The sequence below is a fragment of the Pongo pygmaeus genome, chromosome 6 (assembly GCF_028885625.2).
Source record: "Pongo pygmaeus isolate AG05252 chromosome 6, NHGRI_mPonPyg2-v2.0_pri, whole genome shotgun sequence".
NCBI lineage: Eukaryota > Metazoa > Chordata > Mammalia > Primates > Hominidae > Pongo > Pongo pygmaeus.
Window position 1 is genome coordinate 94444569 of NC_072379.2, and position 25369 is coordinate 94469937.

The 25369-nt window shown below is 36.0% G+C and overlaps 1 protein-coding gene across 4 annotated transcripts in view; it reads left to right on the forward strand.

Annotated features, from left to right (window-relative positions):
- Positions 1-1238: 1238 nt before the first annotated feature.
- The window catches only part of SEMA3E (semaphorin 3E), a 291418-nt gene continuing 267287 nt past the window's right edge, over positions 1239-25369 (forward strand). For 3 of the 4 annotated variants that reach the window (XM_054496699.2, XM_054496698.2, XM_054496701.2), the window contains exon 1: positions 1245-1966. In XM_054496699.2, coding sequence (XP_054352674.1) covers positions 1852-1966 — 115 coding nt within the window. In that variant the 5' untranslated portion in view covers positions 1245-1851. Of the gene's footprint in view, positions 1967-25369 lie in introns of all 4 variants that reach the window. The other variant, XM_063667667.1, reaches the window with a different exon arrangement.

The window sequence follows — 25369 nt, forward strand, 5'->3', positions numbered from 1 at the left end:
TGGCTTTTAAAATATGCAAGCATTCCAGGCTAAAAGTCTCTAAATATTTCATGTTGTTTTACTGTTAAATAATGTTTAGAGTTTGCTATCTTTTGTAGACCTTGGAAATCTAATTATTTATAATATCCAGTGACATTTACATTTTGCTAAATATACTCTGCTTGTACAAGAACATCTCATGATTAGAAAAATGGGTAGAGAATGCCTGGCTGTACATATGTTTCTATATAATGCAAAAATATCAGGGTGACTTATGTTGTCTTTTTGTTATAGTTTCATGATTTTAAAACATAATTCTCAAAAAGTTTTTAACTATTAGCACTTAAAATACAGAATAAGAAAAAGTTATCATCGTTGAGATCAGTGTTTACCATTTAACTCTCCACTATCAAATCAAATATCTATTCAAGTTTATTGGTATCTTAACATAATACCATTCATTTCCATGCCAACAGCTCCTGAGTGTTTGGCTTAGTTTTTGAGATTGATTGAAGGTAGATTGTAAAGTTGACCTATTGTGTTAAGCTTATTTACACAAACACAGTGTCTTGGAAAATCAACTCTGGAAGTGCATAGCAGTTGAATCCTAAGGTATTTCACATCCTAAGTTTTCTAATACCTGCTTTACAGAAATCTCTTGGGTGGTGGATCTCAACTTTACCAGTTGCCTTACCTGGGGGAAATTACTTCAACACTCTGAAATTTGAAGTAAAATTTAGGAATTGCTTTAGGACAAAGGATTTGCCTTTAATTTCATTTGACCAATTTGCTTAAGTAAATAATTTATTATTTCTAACAAATTTATGAGACAATCACGGACGAACTTTTTTCTTTTCAGGCTCTTGAAACACACTTTTCTTAAAAGAGTTTAAAAATAACATCCCTAAGATATAAGCAATACAAAAAGACTTAATTTTGAAAAAACCTTATGGCAACAGTGAAAAACAGAATTTGGATCCTGGATGGTTACAAATAGATTATTTTCAAAAGAAGTTGGATTTATTCAACTTAGGTCAATTTACCTTGGTAAGAATTTAAAAGGGCTTTCTGATGCCACATCCTTGTCTGTCACCTATTCTTAAATAATCAGCCTGTTATATGTCATCACCCCTCCTGAACTCCCCGTTTCCCCCATCAAAATGTGGACTTCTCTCCTGCTGCTGAGTAACGTGGGGCTGGTTATGACTGGGAGGGAGGATGGGAGCGGGGCACGTGGACCAGAAATACTTCCTAGAAACAGCAAGTACGCTGCTCAACCCTGCCTGAACTTTCCTGTAAACAGCCACTGACAGACTGCATCCCTGCTGGGTGGATCCTGCGACTCCTAGAGGGAATGGCACTTCTTGTTTTTAATTAGCAAGGTGAAAGGTGAATTAAAACTAGCAGTTTGGCAAGTCAGTGCAAGAGGCTGACTTCTGAGAGGCTTCCAGGAGCCCGAAGAGAGGACCTCCACGGGAGAAGGGCGTGCGTGTGCTCGGTTTTTTTTTTTTCTCTCTTTTTTTTTTTTTTTTCTGAATGAACAGCTTTGCCTAAGTGACTGAAAAATACAGCTTCTTCCTGAATCTACCGGCGTAGTTGCTGAAGAGCGCTCTAGACAGGACATGGCTCTGAAGACTCACTCTTTGGAATGTCCTCTTGCTCCCGGCTTATAAACAACTGTCCTGAGGAAAGAAAGGTTTTACATAGCCAAATACAGCCTGACAAATGGCACTTCGGAACTGTGCTTTCTGATGACAACGCGTTCGATTTCTGACAAAGCCTCTCGCACGCTGCCCCTGGAGGGAAGTCCTAAGTAAAACTCAGACCCTCCTTAAAGTGAGGAGCGAGGGCTTGGACGGTGAACACGGCAGCATGGCATCCGCGGGGCACATTATCACCTTGCTCCTGTGGGGTTACTTACTGGAGCTTTGGACAGGAGGTCATACAGCTGATACTACCCACCCCCGGTTACGCCTGTCACATAAAGGTAGGTTACCTTTCCAGATCCTTTTGTTAAAAAAAAAAAAAAAAAAGAAAAAGAAAAAGAAAAAAGAAAAAAAAAAGTCGTTTAACATTAACATAGGCTTACGGTCTTCAAAGACCTTTAAAATGCACCTGAAAAATTTATTGCAAAACTAACCTAAAATTCTAAGTACCTCTGATTAATATGCCATACTCACCTCATCTGAAAACAGTGCAAAATCACATGTCAACTTAGAGACGTTATTTTTGTCTGTAAACATTGGATTTTATTAATAAGGAGTTCACTCACTAGCAGGCGGAACACAGGAAGGGAGGAAGCAGGTTGTAAATAGCCTTGAGAGGCTGAATCCACCAAGTTAACAGTCGGTATTTAAATATCAGTTTATGCATATGAGAAACAAGGATGCTGGGAAAGGGCTATAGAAATAGTGGTGCAATTTGTTCTTTTTGTTTTTGTTTTGTTTTGTTTCCATAATGGAGGTAAGAGGAAGAGAAAATAAAATTCTTGAGGAGAAAAATGATGCCCTACCCACAATAACTGTCATCATCATGTAATTAAAATGATTAACAACTAATATAAATTAGTTTTCCAGTTGAATTGATTATTAGAATTTTTTCATGTGTGGCAAAGCAAAGTAGTTTATGACAATGCTTGTAAAATGGCTAATATGGATTAAAGTATTAGTATTCACTAGCATTTGTAGTGTAAATTTATATTGCCTTAATGAAGATCTAACAGCAAATGTTTAAATATTTCATTCTACAATTGTCTTGTAAAGCAACATCATACTCATAAATAAATGATTAAAAGATAGATTTTGCATCAGGACCAATACAAGCCAGTCATGAATAGGTTTGGTAATTCCTCCTGTAAACAAACAAACAATAAACAAAACCATGCTCAGAGAAAGTGACTTTGCTGACTTAATATAAATTCGGAATAAATTGTCAGCAAAGAAGTATTTATTATCACCAGCCATTGAGACATTGAGACAGATAGCAGATGTAATACTCAGGATTACATAAGAATCATTTTTCAACTGTGTAAGCTTTTAAATTGTCCCCCACTGTAGAAAGAACAGAAGCTTGTATTTTCTAAGTACAGGTAGAATATTTATCAGGAGAAACAAAAGGGGAGTCTTCAATCTTATGTGACATGTTTGGCCTTTTGGTCTTTTTATTGGACAATCTTCAGTAAATGTTGACTATAGAAATTTTTCATTTTTAGAATAGTGGATATTTTCTTAGTTTAAATAGATTTCCTGTAATACTATCCAGCAGATAATATAAATTTAAGAAATCCATTGATACTAAATTGGTAAAGTGTTTAAAATATAGTGCCCAGAATTAACACTAATCTTTTAACTTGGGAAGATGTATCATGGTATGTATCAAAATGCCTATTTCTAAGAAGTTTATCATCAAAGATGTCAAGATGTACAAATTTGATGTGATGGAATATGGACAAATAAATATGCAAAAAAATATAATTGATTGTTTTTCTTATGTAGACAAGTAGATAAGCTGCCAGTTTTTGCAAGCTACAATTCTGTTATATCTAGTATTAACCTTTTATACCTTATTATTGGGGTACTCGTGTTTTCATGGTTCAATATCAGTGTGTTTTCCAACAGGTCACATTTTAATATTTCATAAGAGAGTTAATAATTTGATCAACAAACACCAAAGTTCTCTGATACAAGTAAATGTTATGCATAATACTGTTATCGAGTTCATCTTTATTATGTCACTTTTATTCAAAGAAATAATTGTAACTGATGTTATGAGTGGTGTCATATGGTGTGAGAGTAAAACCACTAGTATCTATATGTATACTAGACTGGAAACTCCCACAGGATTTCCCTTACCTTTGAATTTAATGGAACCAGCTGAAAATGCACAATATGATGTTTTTATACAAAGGCAGAGTAGAGAGAGTTACCTGAAAATAGAATGTTTCTACTTGTGCAATTTAGTTAGTAAAGTCAGTTAAGAGATCACACTGGAGATGCTACCTGAAGCAGCAAATGCCTACTGCACCTCAGGGGCCTCAGTGAAAAGAAGAGAATATATACTGTCAGAGGAGGGATATTCAGTCCCACCAATACAATATGAACAGCCTATTTATCTCTCTACACTCTGGAATTCAGTGAATATTTTAGAAGTCTTCAAAAACTAGGAATAAGATATTACAGATTAATCTTTTGCTGACTTGAATAATGTCAGTAATTACAAATGTTCAGTAGTGAGTGAATTAAGTAATTAATATTTAAATGAGTGTATAATCTTTCAATATAAGAGGCACTAGGTATATGAAATATAGCACCTCTGCACCGCTGCCTGACCACTAGCAAGGAAATCCAGGAGGCTCCCTGGAGGTAGCCTACTAGAATAATTCAGAAATTCTTTTCACAGTTGATGATCTAAGCTGTATGGGAAAAAGGCAGGCATTTTTCTCATATTCTTCACTTTTAAGATGGCATTTGAAAACACAAGCCTATTGTTTCTTCCCAAGGAGGAGGAGAAAGTTTATCATATACAGAGCTTGAGTTAAATTATATAAAAATATGTTCAGAAAAAAAAAGTCCAGAGATTTGCCCTTTTCCTCTCCCCTTCATTCTCCATTACTATTTCTGGGAATGACATGTTCTTAACTAGAGTTGGAAAGGAAGGGATCATTAGGATTAAAGAGGAGAAAAGGCAGAGAGAGACAGAGAGAAGGAGACAAGGTACAAGGGTAGTAAGAGGTGTGGAATATTTTCTAGTTGATTTCCTACTGCCTTGTGCCCCAATGGGGTAACATTGAATCCCTCACTCTTCTAACTGAATATCTCACTGCACACTAATATTAAGAAAATATACTGGCTTAGGGCAAGCCTGGTGGATAAAATGATGAGATAATTACTCTTGTTGAAGCAATACATAAATCTTTTAATGTATTTTCTAGTTACAAGGTAAATTACATTAATAAGTAAAAATGTAGCAAAGATTAAAATGGCAAGATGCTGTCCTGCTTTGTAAAAATTTTCAGTCAAGATTTGAGTTGAGTTTGGCTGTATCAGGCAAATATTTAAAAGTTCATGAATAGTTATGCATTATAGCTAACTTTATCCCAGCTCAATAGGGTAATATTGGTGAGATTAATGCAAAATTTTAATATTATTCTTCCCCAATGGTTTCCTTGAAAAATACTGTGGTCCTCAGGACAGAAACCAAGGAAAGAGAGAATGAAGGGAGAAGAGTCCTGGTGGATTCATCTACTTCCCTCTGTTGATATCTGTTCTCTCCTTATCTTTCACCATCCTGCACTAATGAGGTTACAGGGAAGGCAAAAATAAGCTTCTTGATAATGGAGCTCAGAGAAGAAAAAACAAATAAGCCAAGATCTATGTTGAGAAAGAAATACCAATGTACATGGAAAGCCCAGAAATTCAATCATGGGAGCTTGGCAGACAGGGGTAGATGTTTGAAGTCTCAATAAGCAAGAATGCAGTTGCAGAAATCAAGGAGAATTGCTGCTTAAGCATAAAATATTCTCCTAGAATAGTTGGTGAAGAGACAGTTAAATAAAAGCATGGATATGGCAGAAGAGCATTCCCAAAATATGTTAACATTATACATGTAGATTTAAACACGGAATATATACTTATGCAGATAGAACTTGTGATAGAGTGTTAATTAGTGTATCTGTATTGGGTATTATAACCAATTAAATACAGATTTATCATAGTTCAGAGAGCTCAGGATTTGAAATCAGAGGCCTCTACTCCAGCTCTGTACTTTCCACTTATAATAATGATAATTAATTGTCTGCATCTCAGTTTCCTCTATTTGAAAATAGGGGTAGTAATGGTATTTTGCCTGTACATTTTACTGGGTTTTTGAGATAATCAAGTGAAACAACAATATCTGTGAATGTACCTTATCACCTAAAAACTATTTATATTATTAATGTTTTTGCAGACTGATACAAAGTGAGAATATTGGAATGAAACAGGTCCTAAAGACAAAAACCTTGAAAATGTTATGAGTTTATATTTCAACAAGTGCTAGGATAATGCTAATATAGAAGACAGGATAAAGTTGCTCTTAAGTAGCATAAAACATATGATTTATCTTGATAGATTGCACTCACTCCAAATCTCATCTTCCATATCTTTGACCTCTAGTTATAATAGCTCAGAAGATGATTATATTGTCTGCATTTTCCAAGATTCTTGGCCTATATATATATATATATATATTTTTTTTTTTTTTTTGCTGTAGTGTACACATATCCATTTGTTACATGTATTCACCCTACAACACACATTTTAGAATTCATCCCATTTACAAGAAAATAATTGACAGAGAATTCTAAAAGAGCACAATGTTAAATAAACATTCTCCATGATCATTCTGGAGGCCATGGTATTTATTTTATACCCAAGGCAAATAAAAAATGAGGTAGTGACTGAGCCAGTTTTTCCTGACCCAGCTCATAGCTTTGGTTCCTCATCCAATAGCCTGGTATTATCAATAGTGACATTAGTCACACATCTCTGCGTGTTAATAAATAAAAACTGGTCATAAGACATGATTCATAAGCAGAGTGATTAAATAGGACCCAGGAGGAAACACTAGCCTATGTGCCCAGAGCTTCAGGAAGAGACAGTGAGAATTAAGTGGTGGATTTATTAAGAAATAGTTTATATTATAAAAAATGTCACTGGATAAGTTGTGAGAAATTACAATATGTTTTGTTGAGTCTGCTTTATACAAAATATGCTTTCTGTGGAGAGAGCCTTCCTAAGAATTTTAGAGTGCTATTATTTGCATTTTTATATTTGCTACAGACAAATATTGTCCATGGATCACATCAGTGCATCTGGATATATGAAAGTCCCCGAACGTTTCTATGAATTATTAAATTCTTATCTGGATGTTGCATTTTACAGTGGGAAAACAGTTATCTTTTAGTATGGAAATAGGGTGAGGGAAGCTCAGGGTTAGAAAAAAACAGTTCATATATCAACAGTGAATTTATATATGAACTGGGCCAATTTTGGAGTGGAAAATGTATGTGTATCAAATCATTTTTTCAGCTTTACAAGGAAAGTATTCTATACATAATATATAATCAATGCCTGTTCTTTATTAATAAATATATTCAACAGCTATGATGTCATAATGAAATATTCTTTAAAAAAATTATGTTGTCATATTGTTATTTTGCTATCCAGGTCAGATTTGTCATCTAGTCAGAGCTGAGAGTATTACACAGAGAGGGCCTCTGTTTCTTTCTGGGATGAGATCACTTGGTGGCCTCAGTTCTATGACCACATAATAAAGCACCAAACCATGAAATTGGTTGTTACTGGTGAAAATTATTGCTAACAATCTGCTCAGTCAGTTTTATTTCATCAAAGACATTTAAAGGAATCATCATTGAGACTTCTTAGTGGGGGTGTGTGCAAAGATGTATTTCTTTATCTTTGTATATAAAACTCTTCTGTGGTTTAATAGAGGAATTTCGTCTGCAGGAATCCAGAAATATCACTTTGCATGCATGCATGCCCCTTCATACATAGCCATCCCAGTGTTAAAGTCTTATAATTGCAGTCTCTGAGAGTTAAAAACTAAACTAAACTAAAATTATATCATTTATAACATTTTCCAAAGGGTGCAGAATGAAGATTTAGATTATTTTCTTGGTTTTAATAGACAGGGCCATAAGTTAGTAGTTTCTAGTGTAACATATGACACTTTGTAATACTCTATACATTATACAAAGGATGATGGTTATTTTGATAATTTTTTTTCACAGTAAAGCCTTAAATAACATTGGAGGCATAAGAGAAAACATCAGTGTTATTATTAATTCCTTAGTCTTAAGTGAGCATTATTCTTTGCACTCATGATAGGAATGATAGTGACAAGACTGGATATTTTATAGTCTGGATATTCTGGACTAGGAATGAACAGGACATGTCCACATCACATTTACACCAAGTGTTGCAGTCTCTGATATTAAGAGAACATTTTTGGTCAAAAACAGTGATGATTTCAAGAAAAGACATCTCTGCAGAATTGATAACTTTCCTTCATATGGCCCTATGGTAGCCAAGACAACTGATCACTCAAGAAGTTTTCAGCCCTAGTTCTAACACCTATTTCAGGATATTCTAACCATAGAGCTCCTTTGCCTTACCTCCACAACTGGTATGAAACCTTACCTCCACAACTGGTATGAAAAAATAAAAGAGAAATCTATTGTCATGCCTGATTTCTGGGACTTAGAAATGTGTTTCACTTCCATCCTTGGTACCTAAACTCTCAGCCATCACTGTGCTATGCTCAAGGATTTAGCTTGTAGCCTTGGCATAGGAAACATAGTAGCTAGTTTAGGCCCAGGTATTAGAAAACACTCTTACATTCGAATTCCAGTGGCCTAAAACCCCCTAGACTTTGGATGAGGCATATCTAATTTGAATCTGGCTCCAGACTGCATGGCATGAGCAAGTTACTTAGGTTTTCTGAATATGCATTTTCTTATCTTCAAAGTGGTAAAACATAATTTGCAAAAATTTGAAAGGATTACATGAGATAATGCAGATTACTGTGCAGAATACTTAACCCTTAGGAAGCTTTTTATAAATTACTCAATAAATCAGATGAGATTCAGAGAGAATTAATCTATGCTGTTCTCTTTTTTATTCTAAAAGCAATCATGAGCTAATTGTTAAATTACAACTTAAGATGAAGAGAGATCCTTAATCATCAGATTTTTACTTAAAAGCAAAGATTTTCTTTAATGAACACCAGCTCCTATTAGAGTAGATAACTAGAAGGAGCAAAGAATATTGATGTCTCTCATGTTTGTAAGTTATTGTAAGAATTATTTTGTTTATACTTTAAGGAAAGTTGGAATTTTATCTGATGGCACCTTGGAGACAACAGACCAAATCCACAAAATAAACAGTACTAACAAAGGTAATTGTAGGCCCAGCTTTGTAAAGCACAATAGAACTAATATTACTAAGGCCAGACCACACTGCCTAAAGTTAAACTAAACAGTGTCCTATAGGCAGCTATCAGCTCAGCATGTGTTGTTTACTTGGAAAGTGAAAGAAAGTCTCCCACTTTGCCTTCCCTTAGATGAACAGGTATGATATCTGGTGCCATGCACAGTTCCTGACACTTAGTAGGCATTCAACAAGTGCTCATCAAGTGAGTATCTGAATAAAACAAAATGATTTAGAACTGTGTTTTTCAAAGGAAAAGGTGATGGGGTGGGATAAGCAGGAATACCCATGAAACTGAGGAATCCTGGACAACTATTTATGGCCCCTTTAGCATAACATATGTTAGAGAAAAGGCTGGGGCTTTCTGTCTATTCACCTTCTTTCTCATCAGTGCTGCATTTAGTGAAACAGCTGGGACCTCCAGGCACCCTCCTGACACATCAGTTGAATTCTTTCATCGACATTCTCTCCTCCACCTTTTTCTCTACTTCCTTCCTCTTGTTTTTCTTCCTTCTCTCTTTCTCTTCTTCCTCTCCTCCTCCTCCTTCTATCTGTCTTGTGTTATTCTTGTCGTTTCTGGGTTATCACTATACCCCCTCCTCCCTTTCTCTCTTTACTTAATTCTGTGACTAGCCGTTTGTGCGGCTGGCACCACCCCTTCTCTCTTTTTCTCTTCTTCTACTTCTCTTCCAGATAAATACTTCTGATTTCTTCCTCACCTTAAGCCAAAAGGGGAAAGAAAACATACTTTTAGTGAAAGATATGTATTCATTGGCCTTCTGTGTACCTTCAATATTTGTTTCACTTTTGTTTAACACAATAAATATAAAACATAACCTTTGAATGTTTTAGAAAAACTTTAAACTTACTAGGTATTGAAAATTGGTTGAAAGCCATGATGTAGGAAATAATGAAATACTAAATAAATAGCTTACTAGCCACCTGGACAACGTGCCCTCTTTCTCCAACCTGTTTTTCCGCTGGGAAGCTGATGCTCTCAGGCAACATAGGATTGTGGCAATTGGAGAGGAGAGGAATTAGGGCACTGCACAGGAGAGAGCAGAGCCTGCCAGCTAAGTATTCTGTAGCTAAACTTGAGTTAAATGTCAGTTAAAATATTATTGATGTAAACCTATTTCTATGCACTTTTGGTTTGTTTTCTCTGAGTTTTGAGCTTTAATTTAGGGAAACCAGAGTAAAAAGGGGGTTTTATTTACAGGATAGAGTGGTGGAACAGAATCCCTAAGAATAAGTCTCAGGGGTGATTTTAGGTAGCCAGATCAACTTCAGAACTGGAAAAGAACAGCAGCAAAGAAAATGAGAATAAAAGAGGGTGAAAACAGAGGTCAGCTGAGGACACTGACTCTTTCCCTCCTGACTTGTTCTTTCCCAGGAAATGATGGGAATGGAGAGGGGCTTTAAGATACACTGTGGAAGAAAAGTCAAATAGGAAATGTGCTCTCAGCATTGTGTATAGCTGTTTACTCCTCCTGATTGCTTTTTTCCTAACACTGAGTCAAAAAGTTTATTATGAACTTCAGGTCCTTTCCAATTATAGAAATGTAGGGCTCCTTTCTTCTCCTTACCAGGCTTCAAAAGCGTTTCTCCAAAACACTTTCGAAACTTGTATTAGGAGATAGTATGCTGTAGTGGAAAGGGTATGGACTTACAATTTTTGAACCTACAGTATGTTTTATTTGATGCTGTCTTATTCTTGCTAAATCATCGAACTGAGGCTTCCTTTCCTCATCATTATAAAGGGACTAATGAACACTTCCTATCTCATATGATTTTGGTAGAAAAAAATTTAAATGTATCACAAAGATGAATGATATGGTGTTATAGTATCTTATAATACTTTCTAATTTATGTAATTGTTTTTAAATATATTTAAAGGTCCTTCAGGGCAAGGAGTAATTTTTTGTAAGACCCTTGGGGATGGAATAAATTCACTTCAAATCATTCCTAAAGGCTGTAATTACAGCCTGGGCTTTGGTATCTGCTGAATTAAAATGTATATATATTTAGTTGGCTTCCATATGATGGTCAAAATAACACAACTATAAAGGCTAACTTTATTTTTTAGAAGGTTCAGAGCTACTGCTAAATAATTCACCTGCAGGAAGGCTTGATTGAATTACATTGCACAGGAGATGATGTTACTATAATTTTCTTCTGCTCTGCTTCCAAGCTGGGGCAGAAAGGAGATGGAAACTGGAGTTAAATGAATGCTACACAGAGTGTGGTCCATGGACTGCAACATCAGCATTCCCTGGGAGCTGCTGAATCAGATCTACTGAATCAATAATTCTGAGACTCAGGAATCTCTGTTTTAACAAGTCCTGTGGGTGATTCTCAGTGAAGACTGAACTATGAGAAACACTGGGCTGTGTGTGTGGAAGTATGCTACAAAAGAGCCTCAAGTTCATATTACCTTTTTCATTTATTCCTCCTTTAGCTTCATCCCCTAGGTTAAGGGTGGTGTTGAATGTCCAAATGACAATGTTGATCTTGATAAATATAGATTCATAGATATCTAACTATATTACCATTATCTGCATATTTTTGTATTAAAGTGTGCCTATTCATTGATGACAATTTAGCATATAATTTAAATATTTTTAAAGATTATTGATGGTGTAAATTGTAGCATGATGTAGCTCTGATTGAGTTCTGATGAGAAAACATCTAATATGGATCGATCATGGAGAAGCATTTTATAAAATTCAAAAATTCTTCCATGTCTCAAAGAGAAGTTTTCCTGGACAAATGAAATTAGACGTCACTTACTACTTCATCCCGTTTGTTATACATCTTGATCATGGCCTATATTAATCTGCTCTGATGTTGCTATAAAGAACTGCCCAACAGTGTGATAAAATTAAGACATTCCATTAATATTGTTATGAATGACCTCATTGCTCAACATGCATGATAAAGCTGTGTTGTTTCCACACAATACACATATTAAAACACATAATTCATTTCAGAGTGCACAGGATGCTATGTTATCATAGAGAAAGCCTTTCTAAAGTTTTTTCCCTTAAATTCTTTTGGGGTAAAATCAATGGATATAGCTTTGAGAAATAGTGGATAGCTATATATAATGAGTAATTAACAAAGTTTATTGCTTTAAACACTTTAATTTTAATCACATTAATAATAAGTAAATTGACCATGTACATTTGTTAACTACCATAATCTTTTCAAGGGACAGAAAACAACAATTTCCTCCTTGATATCTTGGACACCAGCCCAGAAACCACTGTCCTACTGCCTTGTAAGGAACTCCACTTTCTAAAATATACGTTAAATTAGCAGAATATTTTGAATGAAAAAAAAAAAAAGGAACTGCAGGAGACTGGATAATTTATAAAGGAAAGAGGTTTAATTGACTCACAGTTCCACAGGGCTGAGGAGGCCTCAGGAAACTTACAATCATGGCAGAAGGGGAAGCAAATACATCCTTCCTCATATGGCAGCAGAAGAAGTACAGAGCAAAAGGCTTTTGCCCCTTATAAAACCATCAGATCTCCCGAGAACTCACACACTGTCAGAAGAAGAGCATGGGGGAAACTGCCTTCATGATTCAATTACCTCCACCTGGTCCCACCCTTGATACATGGGGATTATTACAATTCAAGGTGAGATTTGGGTGGGGACACAGAGCCAGACCGTATCATTGCCTTCAGAGAATTAAAACAGCCTACAATTTTTAAGTAGAATTGGCTTATTGTTCAATCATGTATTTGTTCAGCTTCTTCAATGCTTTAGGTACTGAGCACCATGCTAGGATTTTAAGAATAAAAAATCCAGTTTTATAAACATAATGTGGTATACTGTTTTGAATCCTGGGATAGTAAAGGATTATTAGATAAAAACTAAGGAAATCTAAATAAAGTATGAATTTTAATTAATAATAATGTATCAATATTGGTTTCTTAACTGTGATAAATGTACCATACAAATGTATATTGTAAACAAGGGAAGCTAGGTGTAGGTATAGGGGAACTCTCTGTACTCACCATAACTGTTCTGTAAATCTAAAACTATTTTAAAATAAGAAGTTTCACACACACACACACACACTCTCACACATAGCTTTTAGTCAAACCCAGTTCTCAAGAAGCTTAAGATCCAGTTGTAAAAGGAGACAGGTCGTAATAAAGTAGGCGCTTTTTTTATATCCCAAGGGATGCTATGAAAGCATGAAGTTGGGGCTGAAAAGAGAACAGAAGCTCAGTCTTGAACATGAATAGGAGGAGCTTGGTCAAGATGTTATGAACAAATTAGCTATGTCATACCTTTCCTTGTACCATCCTGCCATGTGCCCACAGTCATCCCACTGCATATAATGCACTGCATTCTCCCAGAAATTAACTTAATTCCACTGTGTTCATTACTCTACCACACACACTAGTTTCACACCTTCTTTGTCCTTGCTAAATTTAATTTCCTTCCCCCCGTTTCTAAATGGCTTTGAGGAATTTTCAGATTTTTTGTATGAGTGATATATGATTACTACAAATTCACAATTAGAGTTTGAAAATACTGAGGGCAGTTATATTGCATTTTATTGCTTGAATCATAGAATCTAATAAACTTTAGGTACTGAATATATTTTATGTATTGCATTTAATATACAGAATTTAATTCTACCTATATAGATATATATCTATATCTATTCACACTAGTGTTACCAATCTTAATTCTTTTGCTGAGTACCACATACAATTCCTAACAGAGATGGTAGAAAATGAAATGATAGGGTTGGGAGAGCATTGAGAATACAGGAGATATGATGAGACTATTTCTCTTCTGCCCCTTTTGCAACATATTAGGCACTAGTTTGGCTTCAACTCTTCTATTACAAAAGTTCTGAAGAGAAATCCGGGACTGCTTTAAAATTATTCAGAAAACATCTGTAAATTATTGAAAGATATAGTTTGAGGCTGTGGCAGAGGATAGTATGAATTCATCTGGGCCATTCAAATGATTATTGACACATTTGACTCAACTTTTCTTCCCACTTGCTCCAATCATGGTCTCCCAATTTCCAACGTAACACCTCATTCAATTCTACAGTGACAAACTATGAAGAAACAGAGAAATAGAACGAATACATGAATACCGTGACAAAGCAGAAAGAAAAGAAAGTCAGAACTGGGAAAGAGTGATAACTTACCCATCTTTGTTTTTTTCAGAAATGCCCAATTGAGCAAAAGCAAGATTTTTTTTTTTTTGTCAGTCTCTGTGCAAAAGTTTTATGAATAATTTGGCCATTTGCCTTTCATTTATCGTTTTAAAAGCACAGCTATTGGTAGTAACATAGTGAGAAGGAAAAGCAATGGCTATGTTTTATCATTCTACTTAGTTTATGAAAGGTATTTTACTTTCTCAACCCAGGTTATTTCAGAAAGAACTTATGAAAATTTCATTTTACTAAGATTTTATTATATCTATAAGCCAAGCAAAAATGTTTTTTCATGTACTTAATTTATCAAAATCAATTGATAATATATTTTGAAATGCTATATCCTTAAGGTTTTTTTTTTTGGTACTATACTATAATTAAATACAATGCGCTTAACACAAACTGTAAACTAATGGGCATAAGCAGAAATGTCATATTCAGAAGAAAGCACACATTTGTCACCATACCTTATTATTATAAAGAGTAAATAAAAACAGAAATGGCAAGCACTGCATTATTTTATTTTTAGAAACTAAAGATAATCTATAAAAAGAAGTCTATAGAAATTAGGATCACTTCTATAATCCTGAGCAAAGCAAAAATGATATATGTTTAAAGAAAGTGTTAGGAAAAATAATGGTAAGGAAAAAATAATTTCTTTTGAAAACAGCTGTATTACTGATGAAACTGACATAACTTATTTTTCCTGATCCTAAGCAAAATAAATAATATAATAAAAGCAAACAGAAAATAAAGAAAGGAAAAAAGCAATTTTAAGCTTGACATTGTCACAAAGCATAAGTGTTACACATATTTCTGGTCAGATGAATGGTAACTACAAATACTTTATAATTGGTTAGAATGAGTACTAGAATATTGAGCTTGCTGTCAGTTTAAGGTCTGGATAAACTTGAGCTAACCATATGATATGTTCTTAGAATAACCATATCACCCATAATCAAAATGTAAATTATAAAGAGAAAGAATTTTTCCAAAGTCAAATGTTATAATTTTAGTTGTTGGGACATTCAATTATCCAAATCATTGTATATTTCCATTAATATGAGAAAGAAAACCATTTTTTTCTTATTTTGTCCAGAAAGAAGAAAGTAGATGGAGAAGATAGAACTATAAAATACTAGAATGGCTTTAATGAGCCACCCAAAATATTGATTTTATTATTATATTGTTACAGTCATAAGAAGTTAATGTGTTTAAACTCCTGTAACACATTCGTATGGTTTAATTTCCTTGTAATTCCCCAAAGCAAAATTCGCTTGTAATAATATTTAAATGACCATAATAAGAAGGAAAATATTATAGGCAAGTCAACTATACAATTAAAAAAACAATCAAAAGAATGAAATAGCGTTTTGTCATTATACTGCTCAGAAGTAAGACAAAAGTTATGTACTGGGCACTATTTTTGACAGATTTTTTTGTCAAATGTTTTTTACTTGCTCCAAAATGTGTATGCCCAAACTGAAGTCTGATATATTTTAGGATTGCAGAAGGATTTTTCCTATCTGGAGAAAAAAAAACTGAATTATCTCTGATTTAAAAATTAATAAAGTTAAACAAGAATAAAAATGAGAAAACTAAAAAACCATTACCAAGGAGATAGCTTACACAGTAATAAAGCAGTTATCACTCAGAAAGACGTTAGATGCCTTTTATAGTACTGGTCTCAAGGGACATAAAATACAATTCAAGGATTTTATTGTATGTGGTTATGTTTAGAATATAATATTATGCTTATTAGACACAAGTTTTTACATTAGTCAACAAATAGTAATATATTGTTTTAAGTTAGAAATGCCATTTGTCCTTGTAGTCAGCTAATTTATATCTATTGGATAGTTAGCAGAGTTGGTAGTGCTTCATTTTTGAATGTCTAGAATACTGTTAATGTGAGAAAACAAATACAAAATTGCCATTGGTTGTTTTGCTATGGGTGGAAAAGAATTCTTGCCAGTTAAGGAACTACTGCAGGGAGTGCTGTCCCTGTGAATGGTGTGTGTAATATTGCAATTTTGTTGATGACAGCACTGCTGCTTTTCACTTCTGGGACTCCCCAGCCAAGCTCCAAGTTTCCACTCACACTGCTAGCCACCCAAAATCTCCCTTTATCTTCAACGACTATTTTTTTTCCCTCTTAACAAATAGGCCCAGCTGCTACTGCAGCCGGTTGCCCACACTCTCTCCCATACTGCTCTTGCTGAGGATGGCAGGCAGAGTAGAGAAGAACAGCTGAGATTGGCTTACTTTGGCATCTAAATAATTTTGGGTGGGTCCTTTCCTAACTTTATTATTCCATTTAATTTTATAATCTTTCCTTCTGCTGAAGTTTAAAAAAACCATATAAATTATGTTTTCCTAAAATGTTTTCCTCATCTGGCTGCGACTCTCTTATACCTGGCTGCTCAAGATAAACAAATTGGTTCCTTTTGCACATTGCTATTTTTTTTTCCAATGTTAAGCACTATTTAGAAATCAAATGTGGTAGAAGCAAATTTATTGGTGTGATCTTGGACATGTTACCTAACCTTTCTCTGACTAAAGGAGGTGTATAATAAATATCACCTTCTCATTGGTTATAATAAGGATTAAATGAAAGTGCTTTTAAATGTATTTAGAGTAGTGCCTGGCACATAGTAATTGCTAAGAAGGTGTTTGTTAGAAAGTCAGAGAGAAGAAGAAGAGGTAAAGAAGGGGGCATGGGAGAGGGAAGAGGAGAAGTAGAGAGGAGGGAGGAAAAGGAAGAAGGAATAATTGCTAAGTGGAAAAGCTAATAATTGGAATTAGGGAATTAAAATCAACCTTATGGATTTAGCATTTTATGTCTTATTTCAACAACGACAACAACAACAAAATCGTTCATTAGAAAAAGACTATAGTTTAGGAAAACTGTATAATTTTACCCAAATTGGATAATTTTATTGAGGGTAGGAATTTTAGTGATTACTGCCCACTCTGTGAAGTCATCATGTCCATGGCTTCCAGATAGGTGGTCACATGTTTATCATTTTGAATTTGTGCATTTTCATGGAGAGGGAGATTACTGCCTGACAAGGAATTCCATTTCATTTTGTGATAGTCTAGTGAAGAGCAAGTACTTACCTACCTAATCTCAAATCATTTTCCATATTTTAGTCTTAGTTTTTTTCTTTAATGCCAGCAGGAAGGACATAAGTTATGATGGACCTCCAAATATATAAAGATAGTGTATTAGTTCATTTTCATCCTGCTGATAAACTCATACCTGAGACTGGGCAATTTACGAAAGAGGTTTATAATGTACTTACAGTTCCACATGGCTGGGGAAGCCTCACTATCACAGCAGAAGGCAAGGAGGAGCAAGTCACATCTTACATGGATGACAGCAGGCAAAGAGAGAGCTTGTGCAGGGACACTTGTTTTTAAAAGCATCAGATCTCATGAGACTTATTCACTATCACAAGAGCAGCATGGGGAAGACTGACCCCATGATTCAATTACCTCCCACTGGTTCCCTCCAACAACATGTGGGAATTGAAGCTGAGATTTGGGTGGGGCACAACCAAACCATATCAGATAGTTATCATGCTGTTTTGTCATAGGTTAATATTCCTCAATATCTTGACTGTTCTGTCAGTATTTTGGTTATTCTCCTGTTTGCTAATGCCCCTCTTAAAATGGAGCACCAGAATTTATACTCCAGAGATGCTTGCTTTGTTTACAGAATAGAGAATAGTGATGGTGCTGTTAACCAATGACTTTTTTTTTTTTTTTTTTTTTGAGATGGAGTTCCACCTTTGTTGCCCAGGCTGGAGTGCAATGGTGTGCTCTTGGCTCACTGCAGCCTCCACCTCCCAGGTTCACGCGATTCTCCTGCTTCAACCTCCTGAGTAGCCAGGATCACAGGCATGCACCACCATGCCCCACTAATTTTGTATTTTTAGTAGAGATGGGGTTTCTCCATGTTGTTCAGGCTGGTCTCAAACTCCTGACCTCAAGTGATCTGCCTGCCTCGGCCTCCCAAAGTGCTGGGATTACAGGCATAAGCCACTGTGCCCAGCCAACCAATGACTTTTATTTATTAAATCCACCTGAGTTGGCAGCAGCTTATTTGGCAAATATGCCATTTTATTTGATTGCTGTCAGCCCTTCTAAGGATTTTCTCATAGACTCTGTTGAGCCAGCTTTTTCCTTTATTTCATACAGGTGGTTTGTTTGCTGAAGTTAAGGAAAATCCTCTTCTACTCTCTCCAGTCTAGAATGTAGATCATATGTGTAGTAACAGTGTGTGGTGCCCTGAAAAAGACATGCACTTTGGAGTGAGACATTCCTGTATTCAAAGACTATATAGTTCTGCTATTGTATCTTTGCTTAATTTGCTTAGCATCATTTTCCACATTTAATGTCTTCAGGAAACTGGCTAGTTAAAATGGTAAAAGTTGCATTCATTGTCCAAATTCTTATAAAGTTTTTTTTTTTTTTTAAATTTAAAATACACATTTCATGAGCTTTATCTAAAATGTCAGTATTTGGAAGGAATTTAACATACAGTTAAAACAAATTTAAATTAAAGTATATAAAATATATGCTTTTCTGGCTTCCCTGGATGATGTAGACCAATAACTGTCATTGCCAGTTTTCTTTATAAATATTATAAAATTATTTACAGACTTATAGTAAATGAAAGATCAATTTTAAGGTCTGGATAAATGAGCTAAACATAACCATTTTTTAATATGAAGAAACAAAACCGTCTTTCTTCATGGCTAAAATAAACAGAAGCCTTTTTAAATGTCTTAATTTTTTTATTTAAAAAGAATCTGGAATGGTCACAACAGAATGGCAGAATTAAAATACCATCATAGCTGTGATTGCTTAATTTTATAACTTGAATTTGCTTGAAATCTTGTAGATTTGCCAGTCTCTCTTGTAGAAAGTCCCATGTTTTTAAAAAAAGGCACATAATTTTTCAGAATAATTTTTAATTAACTCCTTGTAAGTCAAATGGTAACCTGTAAAAAATAATTTTACAAAAGACTTCATGTGTTAAAAAATTCATAATTTCCTCAAAAATTTAAAATAACCCTATATTTTAGCCAAATCTCTTTGCAGCCTCTATTTTGTTTTTGTTATAAGACTAACTTCACCAAATGCTCTTTTCCTACATTACCAGTTTATGAGCTGCTTATACTGTCTTGGAATTTTGAGTATACAGGAAGAACTATTTTAAGAAGAGTAAAACATCATCAGTATAAGGAATATCACTAATGATCATATGCACCTATCCATACTACAGTTCTTGTAGCAATAATGAATTGATGATATTTCAAAATATCACACTGTGATAAACAAGGATGTCTGATCTCAGAAGATAACACATGACAGACTCACTGCTCTATCATAAATCATTTTGAATTTGTGTACCCTGTCAGATATCTTTGGGATGTTTTTCCATTTGCTATCAGTATATTGTCTTCAGATGCTTTCTAGTATATTTGAATATAATATTAATCCTCTAACTTATAGACATTAATTAAAGTGATAGGGCCAACATTTTGCTATCCTATTTTATTTAATATGACAATATCATCAATATGAGGAAATGGAGAAATAAAAGACACATTCCTTTACATTATTATAGAGATTGTCAAAGTCCATTTTTCTTTAAGAAATGAAACAATTTTTATTCCTGAGCAAGATGGCCGAATAGGAACAGCTTCCATCTGCAGCTCCCAGCAAGACGAACACAGAAGGCAGGTGATTTCTCATTTCCAACTGAGGTGCCTGGCTCATCTCATTGGGACTGGTTAGACAGTGGGTACAGCCCACAGAGAGTGAGCTGAAGCAGGGTGGGATGTTGCCTCACAGGTAAGTGCAGGGGGTTGGGGAACTCCCTCCCCTAGCCAAGGGAAGCCATGAGAGACTGTGCTGTGAGGGATGGAGCTCAGGCCCAGATACTATGCTTTTCCCACGGTCTTTGCAACCCACAGACCAGGAGATTCCCTCAGGTGCCTGCACTACCAGAACCCTGGGTTTCAAGCACAAAGCTGGGTGGCTGTGTGGGCAGACAATGAGCTAGCTGCAGGAAGTTTTTTTCATACCCCAGTGGTGCCTGGAACGCCAGTGAGGCAGAACCATTCACTCCCCTGGAAAGGAAAGTGAAGCCAGGGAGCCAAGTAGTCTTGCTCAGTGGATCCCACCCCCACAGAGCCCAACAAGCTAAGACCCACTGGCTTGAAATTCTTGCTGCCAGCATAGCAGTCTGAAGTTGACCTGGGACACTCAAGCTTGGGGGGAGGGGCATCTGCCATTACTGAGACTTGAGTAGGCGGTTTTCCCTTCACAGTATAAACACAGCCACCGGGAAATTCAGGTAGGGTGGAGCCCATCGTAGCTCGGCAAAGCCGCTGTAGCCAGACTGCCTCTCTAGATTCCTCCTCTCTGGGCAGGGCATTTCTGAAAGAAAGGCAGCAGCCCCAGGCAGGGGCTTATGGATAAAACTCCCATCTCCCTGAGACAGAGGACCTGGGGGAAGGGGTGGCTGTGGGTGCAGCTTCAGCTGACTTAAACTTTCCTGCCTGCTGGCTCTGAAGAGAGCAGTGGTTCTACCAGCACAGTGCTTGAGCTCTGCTAAGGGACAGACTGCCTACTCAAGTGGGTCCCTGACCCCCAGGCCTCCTGATGGGAAGATACCTCCCAACAGGGGCCAACAGACACCTCATACAGGAGAGCTCCGGCTGGCAACTGGCCCATGCCCCTCTCAGACGAAGCTTCCAGAGGAAGGAGCAGGCAGCAATCTTTGCTGTTTTGCAGCATCCACTGGTGATACCCAGGCAAACAGGGTCTAGACTGGAACTCCAGCAAACTCCAGCAGACCTGGAGAAGAGGAGACTGACTGTTAGAAAGAAAACTCCCAAGCAGGAAGCAATAGCATCAACATCAACAGAAAAGATGACCACTCAAAAACTCCATCTGAAGGTCACCAACCTCAAAGACAAAAGGTAGACAAATCCATGAGGATGAGGAAAAACCAGCACAAAAAAGCTGAAAATTCCAAAAACTAGAATGCCTCTTCTCCTCCAAAGGATCACAATTCCCCGCCAGCAAGGGAAGAAAACTGGACGGAGAATGAGTTTGATTAATTGACAGAAGTAGGCTTCAGAAGGTGGGTAATAACAAACTCCTCTGAGTTAAAGGAGTATGTTCCAATTCAATGCAAGGAAGATAAGAACCTTGATAAAAGGTTACAGGAACTACTAACTAGAATAACTAGTTTAGAGAAGAACATAAATGATCTGATGGAACTGAAAAACACAGCATGAGAACTCTGTGAAACATACACAAGTATCAATAGCCAAATCAAGCAGAAGAAAGGGTATCAGAGATTGAAGATCAACTTAATTAAAGCATGAAGACAAGATTAGAGAAAAAAGAATGAAAAGGAATGAACAAAGCCTCCAATAAACATGGGACTATGTATGGAAACCAAACTACGTTTCATTGGTGTACCTGAAAGTGATGGAGAGAATGCAACCAAGTTGGAAAACACACATCAGGATATTACCCAGGAGAACTTCCTCAACCTAGTAAGATAGGCCAACATTCAAATTCAGGAAATACAGAGAACACCACGAAGATACCCTTGAGAAGAGCAACCCCAAGTTTTAAATGAAGGAAAAATGTTAAGGGCAGCCAGAGAGAAAGGTCAGGTTACCTACAAAGGGAAGCCCATCAGACTAACAGCAGATGTCTCTGCAGAAGCCCTACAAGACAGAAGAGAGTGGAGGTCAACATTCAACATTCTTAAAGAAAAGAACTTTCAACCCAGAATTCCATATCCAGCCAAACTAAGCTTCATAAGTGAAGGAGAAATAAAACCCTTTACAGACAAGCAAATGCTGAGGGATTTTGTCACTACCAGGCCTGCCTTACAAGAGCTCCTGAAGGAAGCACTAAATATGGAAAGGAAAAACCACTACCAGCAACTGCAAAAATATATGAAAATGTAAAGACCATCAACACTATGAAGTAACCATGTCAATTAACTGGCAAAATAACCAGCTAGCATCATAATGACAGGATCAAATTCACACGTAACAATATTAACCTTAAATGCAATTTGGCTAAATGCCCCAATTAAAAGACACAGACTGGCAAATTGAATAAAGAGTCAAGACCCATCAGTGTGCTGTATTCAGGAGACTTATCTCACATACAAAGAGATACATAGGCTCAAAATAAAGGGTTGGAGGAAGATTTACCAAGCAAATGGAAAGCAAAAAAATAAAAAAACAAAAAACAAAAACCAGGGGTTGCAATCTTCATCTCTGATAAAACAGACTTTAAACCAACAAACATAAAAAAAGACAAAGAAGGGCATTACATAATGGTAAAGGGATCAATGCAACAAGAAGAGCTAACTATCCTAAATATATATGCACCTAATAGAGGAGCACCTGGATTCACTAACTATCCTAAATATATATGCACCTAATAGAGGAGCGCCTGGATTCACTAACTATCCTAAATATATATGCACTTAACAGAGGAGCTCCCAGATTCATAAAGCAAGTTCTTGGAGACTTACAAAGAGACTTAGACTCCCATACGATAACAGTGGGAGACTTTAACACCCCACTGTCAATATTAGACAGATCAATGAAACAGAAAATTAACAAGGATATTCAGGACTTGAACTTTGCTGTGGACCAAGTGGACCTGATAGACATCTACAGAACTCTCCACCCCAAATCAACAGAATATACATTCTTCTCAGCACATCACACTTATTCTAAAATTGACCACATAGTTGGAAGTAAAACACTCCTCAGCAAATGCAAAAGAACACAAATCATAACAAACAGCCTCTCAGACCACAGTGCAATCAAATTAGAACTCAGGATTAAGAAAATCACTCAAAACTGCACAACTACATGGAAACTGAACAATCTGCTCCTGGATGACTAGTGGGTAAATAACGAAATTAAGGCAGAAATAAATAAGTTCTTTGAAACCAATGAGAATAAAGACAAAACTTACCAGAATCTCTGGGACACAGCTAAAGCAGTGTTTAGAGGGAAATTTATGGCACTAAATCCCCACAGGAGAAAGTGGGAAAGATCTAAAATCGACACCCTAACATCACAATTAAAAGACCTGGAGAAGAAAGAGCAAACAAATTCAAAAGGTAGCAGAAGACAAGAAATAACTAATTCGGAGCAGAACTGAAGAAGATAGAGATATGAAAAAAACCCTTCAAAAAAATCAATGAATCTAAGAGCTGTTTTTTTGAAAATATTAACAAAATATATAATCTGCTAGCCAGACTAATAAAGAAGAAAAGAGAGAAGAATCAAATTGACACAATAAAAAATGATAAAGGGGATATCACCGCTGATCTTACAGAAATACAAACTATCATCAGAAAATACTATAAACAACTCTATGCAAATAAACCAGAAAATCTAGGAAAAAAATGGATAAGTTCCTAGACACATGCACCCTCCCAAGATTAAACCAGGAGGAAGTTGAATCCCTGAATAGATCAATAACAAATTCTGAAATTAAGGCAGTAATTAATAGCCTACCAACCAAAAAAAGCCCAGGACCAGATGGATTCACAGCCGAATTATACCAGAGGTACAAAGAGGAGCTGGTACTATTCCTTCTAAAACAATAGAAAAAGAGGAACTCCTCCCTAACTCTTTTTATGAGGCCAGCATCATTCTGATAGCAAAACCTGGCAGAGACACACACACAAAAAGAAAATTTCAGTCCAATATCCCTGATGAACATTGATGTGAAAATCTTCAACAAAATTCGTCAAACCAAATCCAGCAGCACATTAAAAAGCTTATACACCACGATCAAGTCAGCTTCATCCCTGGGATGCAAGGCTGTTTCAACATATGCAAATCAATAAATGTGATCTATCACATAAACAGAACCAATTATAGCAACCACATGATTATCTCAATAGATGCAGAAAAGGCCTTTGATAAAATTCAACACCCCTTCATGCTAAAAACATTCAATAAACGAGGTATTGATGGAATGTATCTCAAAATAATAAGAGCTGTTTATGACAGACCCACAGCCAGTATCATCATGGATGGGCAAAAGGTGGAAGCATTCCCTTTGAAAATCGGCACAAGACAAGGATGACCTCTCTCCCCACTCCTATTTAACATAGTATCGGAAGTTCTGGCCAGGGCAATCATGCCAGAGAAAGAAATAAAGGGTATTCAAATAGGAAGAGAGGAAGTCAGATTGTTTCTGCTTGCAGATGACATGATTGTATATTTAGAAAACCCCATCGTCTCAGCTCAAAAACTCCTTAAGCTGATAAGCAACGTCAGCAAAGTCTCAGGATACAAAATAATGTGCAAAAATCACAAACATTCCTATACACCAGTACTAGACAGAGAGCCAAATCATGAGTGATTGCTACATAGGGAATAGAATACATAGGAATACAGCTTACAAGCAATGTGAAGGACCACTTCAAGGAGAACTACAAACCACTGCTCAAGGAAATAAGAGAGGACACAAACAAATGGAAAAACATTCCATGCTCATGGATAGGAGGAATCAATATCATGACAATGGCCATACTGCCCAAATTAATTTATAGACTCAATGCTATCCCCATCAAGGTACCATTGACTTTCTTCACAGAATTAGAAAAAGCTATTTTAAATTTGTTATGGAACGAAAAAGAGCCCATACAGCCCAGACAATCCTAAGCAAAAAGAACAAAGCTGAAGGCATCACGCTACCTGACTTCAAACTATGCTACAAGGCATGGTACTGGTACCAAAACAGATATGTAGGCCAATGGAACAGAACAGAGGCCTCAGAAATAGCATCACACATCTACAACCATCTGATATTTGACAAACCTGACAAAAACAAGCAATGGGGAAAGGATTCCCTATTTAATAAATGGTGTTGGGAAAACCGGCTAGCTATGTGCAGAGAACTGAAACTGGATCCTTTCCTTTCACCTTATACAAAAATTAACTCAAGATAGATTAATGATTTAAATGTAAGACCTAAAACCATAAAACCCTAGGCAAAAACCTAGGCAATACCATTCAGGACATAAGGCATAGGCAAAGACTTCATGACTAAATCACCAAAAGCAATGGCAACAAAAGCTGAAATTGACAAATATGAACTAATTAAACTAAAGAGCTTCTGCACAGCAAAA